The 9167-nt window shown below is 38.2% G+C and overlaps 1 protein-coding gene across 5 annotated transcripts in view; it reads left to right on the top strand.

Annotated features, from left to right (window-relative positions):
- Window positions 1–590: 590 nt before the first annotated feature.
- The window catches only part of ZMAT1 (zinc finger matrin-type 1), a 35930-nt gene continuing 27353 nt past the window's right edge, over window positions 591–9167 (top strand). For 4 of the 5 annotated variants that reach the window (XM_059385489.1, XM_059385492.1, XM_059385490.1 and 1 more), the window contains exon 1: window positions 591–911. In XM_059385489.1, the coding sequence (XP_059241472.1) occupies window positions 632–911 (280 nt within the window). In that variant the 5' untranslated portion in view covers window positions 591–631. Of the gene's footprint in view, window positions 912–932; window positions 1165–9167 lie in introns of those variants that run through there. The other variant, XM_059385493.1, reaches the window with a different exon arrangement.

A 9167-nucleotide genomic window follows, 5' to 3' on the forward strand; every position in this document is an offset into this window, starting at 1 on the left:
ACGTAACAAGAGCATGGAAATAGTAAATGTAAATCAAGATACTGGTTTCTTTAGGATGGCAGTTGGCGGAAAATGTTGAGAAGTTTTAAATTATCAGTAATATTCCAGCTTTTTGGTTGGGTACCAGATTCACAGGTTTTTACCATAATTTAAAAGGGCAGATGGATCGATAATCGTCATTTACGGCCCCAAGACGAAAATGTCATGACCAAATATTCTGTTTATTTCTGTTCTCTGTACTGAGGGCTGCAAGAAAGACATATTTTGGAGGTGAAATCGGTTGGTTTCCAGACGTATTTTAAACCTTAAATTAGTTTTAGATCAGCTCCTCCAAAGGAAGAGGCCTCACTGTGTGAGGCCCACGTGCTTTTATATCCCGCGCTTTTTGCCCTTTGCCCTTGGCCATCATCGCTTCCCCTCCAAAGGGAAACGGGTGACGCCCGGCGGTGGGGAAGGGGGAGGGGCAGCCCGCGGGTCTAAAGAGTTCCTATTGGTGGGGAGAAGGAGCGAGAACGAGGCTCGAGCTGAAGCGTGGAAAAGAGGGGTGAAGGGGGAGGGGCTAAACGGAAGGCGGGGCTAAAAGAGCTTAACGGGAGTGAGGCGCAAGTGCAATTGTCCGCGCGTCGCTGCGATGGCGGCGGCGCCGAGCACAGTTACGCCGCTGGCGGCAGAGTCTTCCCCTCAGGAAGCTACCGTCTCTGCCGCCTCCTCCTCCTCCTCCTCCGCCTGCGCGGCGGCGGCGGTGGCGGCGGCAGTGATTGTGCCTGCCTCCTCCGCCACCTCCACCTCTGCCAGCCCGCCTGCCGGTGGCTGTGGCGACGGCGGCGGCGGCTTTGGCGGCTCCACTATGGCGGCGGCGGGGAGGGGGGGCAGTAGTTTTAAAGTAGACACCCGCCCTCGCCTCAGAGAAGGTGAGTTCCCGTCCTGGGCTGTGGGAGCGGCCCCATCTCCTTCGCTGCCTCTCTTCAGCCTGTCCGAGATCGGACTGGGCGCGGTTAGCCATCGCCCCACCCCCCACCTGCTGTGGCGCAGTAAAGGCCAAGCTCGCCCCGCCCCGCCCTGCCGTAGTAGCCCCGAGTGTGCAAGACGGACCGAAGCAGAGAGGGGCTTCCCTACTTCGCCCCCACAAAGGATGAAGGGGATCCCCAGGAAAAGGAGCTGCAGGTATTCACAAGGCAGGAGTTTGAAGGGAAGAGAAATACCACATAGTTTTTCTCCCAGCGAGGGTGCCTCAGTATGGTCTACGAAGCTGAGGTGCGGTTTGGTTAAAAAAAAAAGAGAGAGAGAGAGAGAGAGGAGGCAAGGCAGAAGTGCTGTGGAACTGGACGGTCAGGAAAAGGGAAGGAGGACTGATGGAGAAAGGGGGCAGAGATTTTTTTTAAAGGCCGAAGAAATAAGTAAGAGGGAGGAAACCCCATTTGGTGAAATTCGTCCTGCAGTGTAGAAACTTGGAGTAGGGTATTTAAAGAGAAAGGAGGTTAGGAATCTGGGAAGGTTAGAGTGTATACTTGAGCTTTAAAATAGGAGCTATTAGATTTTAGGATCATAGGGTCTGGTGGAGGGCGTTGAACTAAGAAAAGAATAAAGGAGTAGTGTGGTAAAAGCACAGGTTTCAGAAATCACTTTGGAGAGTTTTCTTTGGCTATTTGAGAGTGTGACCTTGTAGAGCGAGGTTTAGGGGCCCATCTCTGAGATGATTTTGATTTTAATAAGTGCTGTTGTACGTGCCAACACATACTACTCCTAACATAAAAAGATTTCTTGGCGATTTCAGTAATAAGTGGTTTCTAGTTAACACAAAATACTATATACTAGTAAACAGATTACTAATAGCAAACTGTAAATTTTGCCATTGAAATGTGTTTTAAAACAGTGCTTGAAAATGCGTCTTAGATTATTGAGACCGATTCCACTATAGAAGAGCTCAGTAAAGCATTTAGCCATCGTCAATTTCGTAATTAATTTCCAGTATTTGTGTGTTACCTTATGTTGCTAACTGGCCTCCAAAGTGAAAGATGTGGACAACAAAATGAAGTAGAATAACTTAAGTTCCTTTTTCTTTGGAGGACACCCCATTAAAATTACCCCATAAAAATGATTTTCTCTTCACATTTTTAAGTGGTACATCTCTCTGTGCTATTTCATAACCTTTCACACCTTTCACTTTGGAGGAATGGCAAAGCAGTAAAAAAAAATCCTTTATAATATTGGTCACAGGCACATTACATAAATGCCACTTACTTAATATGGAAGTCAGAAATACACTGTGATAATGGTGATGTCTTTATTTATTAACTCTCTTATTGAAGGCAACTGTTGAAAGACTGTAGTGTCTTTAGTCAGTCTGGATTTGTACAGTTGTTTCAGGATAAAAATATGAAATCTGGATTTTTTTTTGTTTTTATACCAAACTATGTATAACTAGAAAGAAGGAAAGAACAATTTTTAGAGGTGGTTGAGATCACAGTTCAATCTGGCTGTCATGGCCTTTCCACAGTATCTCCAGTATTCCAGTATCTCATGGATATCTCACGGAGCAAATGGCTTTTTGCCTGCCTTTGTGACTGGCTTGATTATAGTATCTTTGTATTTATGTATATTTTGATGGCTTTAAGAGATAGAAATTCATAAAGTAGCAGCAATACCCTGTAAATACTATTACTAGCTGGCAAAATGAGAGCTCTAGCATAGGTAAGTGGTGCAGTGAACTTAAATTCTGTTGTTCATATACTAGATTTTGTGACCCTGAACAGATCACGAACTTCCTGAATTTGGGTTTTGAAATTTCTGGAATAGAGGTTTTAGACCAGCCAGACTCCAAGGTTGATTTCAGATCTGAAAATATGAACCATGATTTTGCAGATACTCTCGATGGCATTTCCATGGCTGTGCAGTAGGACAGTAATTCATAAGCCCTGAGAAACTTTGGCCATAGTTCCCATTTGACATTCAGTGAGTAATGAAATCGTGTTGTTAGTGTTGAGACCATTTACTAGGATGTGAAAAACCAAATATAATTGCTACCTAAAAGTTACCTCTTACCATTTCATTTTAGGTAAATATCCTTCATTAATGTTTCACTCCAAACCAAAACTCTTATCTTTCCACTTAACAAAAGATAAATATGTGATACAGTACACTATCGAAGACATTGTTAGGTCTCAAAAATATTTTTGTTTAGGTATTTATAGAGACTATAAATGGTTGCCAGTAGTACAATAATACGTAAAGGAGAAGAAAGAAAAATGTTGCTTAATGGTGTATCTTTTGCTTGTTTGTTTTTTGAGCCTTCGTTAGGAAATTGGTCTAAACAGTGACAAAGAATTGTCAGGATTCCAGTTATTATAGGTCCACTTCAGATAGATCCATTAAAAGTGGTTTGATCAGGAGTTTGCTAAACTATTTTCAACTATAACCAACATCTTTCTTGGGGTTGATAATGAGCAAATGTTAGTGGAGATTAGAAATTGCCAAGCAGAGGAGATGAAAAGCTTTCAATGTTACAAATGGGAAATTGGGTAATAAAAACAAAACAAAAGAAATGCCAAGTAAATGGGCATATGACAAAACACATACCTACCCAGAATTCGTAGTAAGAGGAGTCACGAGATTTTATAGGACACTTCATTTTTCTTTTTTTTTTTTTAAAAGATTTTATTTATTTATTTGACAGAGATCACAAGTAGGCAGCGAGGCAGGCAGAGAGAGAGAGAGAGAGGAAAGCAGGCTCCCTGCTGAGCAGAGAGCCTGATGCGGAACTCCATCCCAGGACCCTGAGATCATGACCTGAGCAGAAGGCATCAGCTTAACCCACTGAGCCACCCAGGTGCCCCAGGACACTTCATTTTTCATTCAATTCATTCAATTCATTCAATTTCATTCAATTTTGAAAGTGTTAAAAAACATTTTCAAAAATGTTTAATGGCTCAAAAATGAACTTTCACCCAGTGTTGATGTCCCAATGTAATCATAGTAAAAATCAAAATGAAAACAAATCCCTTTTATTTACCTCTTCCTTTTAAGAAAAATAATTTTTTAAGTGGGTTGTGTTTTAGATTGGAGGACATGCTGGCTTTTTATTTAGTTAATAATCCGTTTGCATAGCAATTACCCAACAATTACCTTTGTCTCCATATTATTCAGTAAAGTTTCAAGTGCACCATAAGAAAACCTAGTTAATGGCCTTTCCTTCATTTATTCAGGAATCGTTTATTTAACACTGTATGTGTGTGTGTGCCAGGCACTACGCTAAGTGATGAGGATATAGGTGGATTAGACATGGCTATATTAAGGAGCTCAATAGTAGTGCTTGATAGTAAAATTATAAAATGAATAAATAAATAACTGGGAAAAATACAATTTTAAATAACACTTGTCAAACTCTTAAACTATCTTAAACTGCCCCATTGTTTATTATAAATCTGTATTCTGCCCATGGTGTCTTACATACTACAGGCACACTAAAACACATTATATTATAAATGTAGTATCTAAAAAAGGAATAATTAGCAAACTGTTAGAATTAATTTTTAATTCTTTACATTTGGCAGGGTGGGGCTGTCTGGAGCGAGGTTAATGACCACTTATTCGTTTTTGACCCCCTGTCCTTAATTAGGTGTCAATATATGATAATACTAAGCATGTCGCCTCCTGTATTCATCACATATCTGTTAGGGTATGAACTTTGATTCTTTTCCACCTGAAACTAGTCTTGGAGATCCATTCACATTTACTAACCTGTTGGAATGAATGGCATGGTACTGTGCTGACACCAAATAGTTGTCATAGGATCAAGTAAATATACACAGGACTTGAATTCATTTTATAACTTTACAAACAGGCAGGATTCCAGAGATAATGAGCCACAAAGTGCTAATAATTATGAAGGTCAGGGACTTAGTTTAAATAAAGACAGAGTTAATACTGAACATGTAACTAGTACTCCCAGTTATTTCTTTAATTACGTTGTATTTTGTAATTCTTAATATGCTATAGGAAAGCCTTCATTATGTTTTTAATGTAACAATCTATGTAAAATAGCTAAACTTGACAAATTTATGGGTCAAGTACTAATCTTATAAACTGAGAAAGTAAGGATACTAGATAACATTATAACTGTTCATAATGCTCCCAGGTACAAATCTGCATTTCTGGCACAAATAATCTTTCTGAAGACTCCTTAAGTGGGTTGTGACATTTAGGGGGGGGGAAGAGTTAAAACACCTTGGCAAGGTTAACATGTTCCATTTTCTACTTTAACTTAGTGTTGAGCCCTGTTTATCTTTCTATATATGATGGTATTAAAAAATTGTAAAGGTCAAATCAGCTATTAAAAAATCGTTTTAAGACAAAATGTTTGAGGGAGGCTGTCTCAAAAGGTGTAATCATGGAGAAAAAGCACATAAGCTCTTTGCAGAATTAAAATGATGATTTCTCTGGTTCATTAATACCTGACTACATCTGAGACTAATAGTAAAATTTATATTTATATTATTGCAGACAATTCTTCTGAGCTTTGCTCCATTCTTGTCACTTTATTAAAATAGGATGCAAAGACATTTTTTATGATGCTGGGTTTTTTTGCAAGATCAGTTGGACTGTGAAATTCCCACTTCAACAAAGCATTAAAGCAGTTAATAGCTAGTTATTGCCAAACACATCTGATGGGTTGTCTTGAGGAAGAAATTTAGTGTTTTGTACAACTAAATCTAATTGTCATGCAACAAATGCAAGTAAGATTCCTTTTTTAATTGTAGCCATTTATATATAGAATCATCTAATTTGAATAAGCTTAAACTTACCAAGATAACCAAAGAACATTTCATTGGAGTGAACAGAGAAAGTTCTTATACTTAAAACTGAAGGATGTTATAATCTTCCTTTCCTCGGAGATCCTGTATGGATTTTTTGTTTGTTTGTTTGTTTGTTTGGGTTTTTTTGTTTGTTTGTTTTGGTTTGTTTGTTTTTGAGAGAGAGAGAGAGAGAGCCTGCAGCCATGGTGCCTGGCACTTGGGGAGGGGTGTTGGTTAAAAGGGAGAGAGAATCTTAAGGAGGCTTCCCACCCAGTGTAGAGCCCAACACAGGGTTCGATCTCAGGACTGTCAGATCATGATCTGAGCCAAAATCAAGAGTCAGACACTTAACTGACTGAGCCACACAGGCACCCCAGATCCTGTATGTTTTTTAATTTCATTAGTGAGAGTGGACCAAATTGTAGGCATAGATTCATTATTTTTTTTCTGACTCATGGCCATAAATATTTTTCTTTTATCACAAAAATCTATTACATCCTAAATTATCTGGTGTTGTCTAATAGTATTATAAGAAAGTTTCAAATAGGATAATTTGGATTTCACACTTATTTGCATTTTTGGATACAGAAGCTAAGGGTATTTTACTTTAGCATAATAATGCAATTATTCGGAGTAGATACAATCCAACAAAGTTCTCTAAAAATGAGTTTCTGGAAGTGAATCCTCTGTGCTTTTTGTATCATCAACGGCAGATAACAAGCTGAATTGAATACTTTTGTACCAACATAAGAGATTCTAATCCACAGGATGTTAATTATTGGTACTTATATTTGTATTTCACTTATTTAAAAACATCCCTCAGCTGTTACTAATGCCTCTTCTCAGACTTCTGAAACTTTTTCATAGTCCAAATCCACCTGAGTCTGGAATCATGTAATTCAACTTCCCCAATCCTTTGTTTCCTATGACCTCTTTGGGCTTTTTAGCTTCCTTACTTTGAAATGAGAACAGTAGACTAAATCAGTTATAAACTAGAACCAATTTTGCTGCATAAGGGACATGTGTCAATGTCTGGAGATATTTTTGTTTGTCACAGCTGGGGAGTGCTACCAACTTCTACTTGGTAGAGGCTGGGGATGGATGCTGTTAAATGTCTTACCATGCATAGAATAGCCCCTCACAACAATGAATTATGTGGGCCCAAGTGACAATAGTGCTAAGATTCAGAAACGTTGGACTAGATGATCTCTAAAATTACTCTGATCTGAAATAAAGTTATTGTAAAGATGTTCTTCATTTATTTCACAGAGAGAGAAAGCGAGCAAGAGCAGGAACACAAGCAGGGGGAGTGGGAGAGTGAAAGCAGGCTTCCGGCCAAGCAGGGAGCCGGATGTGGAGCTGGATCCCAAACCCTGAGATCAGGACCCGACCCAAGGGCAGACACTTAAGGACTGAGCCACCCAGGCACCCCTGAAATTAAGTTATTATATATAATGTTAAGTAAAACCTTGAGCTACTGAATTAGTAAACAAGCATACTTTATCAAGTGATTATGTGTGTTAAACATTTTTTTAAATTTTGTTTCATTTAATAATCACCATGTCCTGGGAGAGACATTGTGTTTCTGTACTTTTTAGATTAAAAAAAAAATACTGGCTCAGAGTGGTTAAACAATTTGCTCAAGGATATATAGTTAGAAGTAGAGATAGGATTTGAATCTATTTGACCAACTCAAAAGCTTATTTTTCTTCTTACTACCCACTGCTGTAGGTCATAGTTTTTTTGGCCCATTCCAAATTTTTACGAAAATTTTGTTTTTTCAAATCATGTAAACATTCCTGTAGGAAAGAAATAAGGAGACTAAACACTTGGGAGACCTGGGTGGCTCAGTCAGTTAAGTGTCTGCCTTCGGTTCAGGTCATGATCCCAGGATCCTCCAGTTGAGTCTCACGTTGGGTTTCTTGCTCAGTGGAGAGCCTGCTTCTTCCTCTGCCTGCCACTCCCCCTGCCTGTGCTCTCCCTCTCTCTCTGAAAAGTAAGTAAAATTTTAAAAAAGACTAAACACTTTCATCAATAGAAAATTAGTTGATTCTTTCTCTCACCAAAGGCTAACACCATACAAAAATATAATCAAATTGTAGGATTGCCAGATACTTGAACTTTCATATCAGATCCCATTTATGGTTTGTCACAAAACCACTCTTTCATTTAAAATAACCCTTATGAAAATTAATTAATTAACTCATAATTGTTATTCAAGAGAGGATCACTTAGGTGATAACAGAAAAACAAAGGTTTATTACTTGCTCATGCATTTTCCTCTGAGTGATAGGTTGACTGCAGGGCAACTGCCTGCCCTTCATGCTGTGGTTGAGGGAGGAGAAGGTGCTTTTGTCTTTTATTTTAACTTTTTTCAGTATTTTATTACATTTCTTATTGTGGCCAGATATACATAATGCAAAACTGCCATTTTAAGCATTTTTAAGTGTGCAACTCAGTGGCATTAAATACATCCCTGTTGTTAGGCAACCTTCACCACTATCCATCTCCAGAAATTTTTCATTGTCCCAAACTGGAACTCTGTACTGGCAGGTCAGAGTTTTGCTATATGACCATATTTCTCCAACCTAAAGAATTTTCTGGTGTATCTGATTTCTGGAAAATAAAATATTTAAAAGATATTCTTAGTATGTTAACAGTTGACAACCTGAGGAACTGTACTGTTTATTGTGACCACAGTGGACAGCATTACAGAGCTATTTTACTCTCTTAATATTCTGAATTTAAACAGGAGTATACATTAAACATTGGTTTTATTACATCTGTTCCATATCCTTTAAGCTGTAACTCCATTATCAGCCTTAGTTCTCTTTCCATTTTGAACCTAGTTTTTGACAGTGCTTTCCTATTTCCTATTGCTTTTTTTTTAATGGTAAAATGTAAAGAAGTGCTATCATCATGAGAAACTCCTGTGTTTCAAAGACCGTATATCCCAGTCTTCCTTTGAGAGTGCACCATTATATCACTAAGATCTTGCGATCAAGCTACACTAAGATGGGCTTTGATTCTGAGTATAAAATCTTTCTCCCCTATCCATATCTGTTTTCCAAATTTATTTTTTTTCTTTTCCAAATTTATGAGGGCATATAAAATTCATATATGTCAGAGAATGAAGAACAGTTGAGAAGTACTATTCTAGGAATATTAAAGCAACATTGGAAGATATTTATCTTCCCATGTTCAAAGAACTTTACTTGCTGCAGATGAGGAATGAAGTCACACTTCACAGCATTTATTGTTTTGTCATTTGATATTCTAAAGTGTAATCTACTTACATTTTTAACCCTAGCTCTCCTAACTTCTAACTAAATTATTATTTTTTTTTTTTTTTTTTTTTTTTTTTTTTTTTTTTTT

The sequence above is a fragment of the Mustela nigripes genome, chromosome X (assembly GCF_022355385.1).
Source record: "Mustela nigripes isolate SB6536 chromosome X, MUSNIG.SB6536, whole genome shotgun sequence".
NCBI lineage: Eukaryota > Metazoa > Chordata > Mammalia > Carnivora > Mustelidae > Mustela > Mustela nigripes.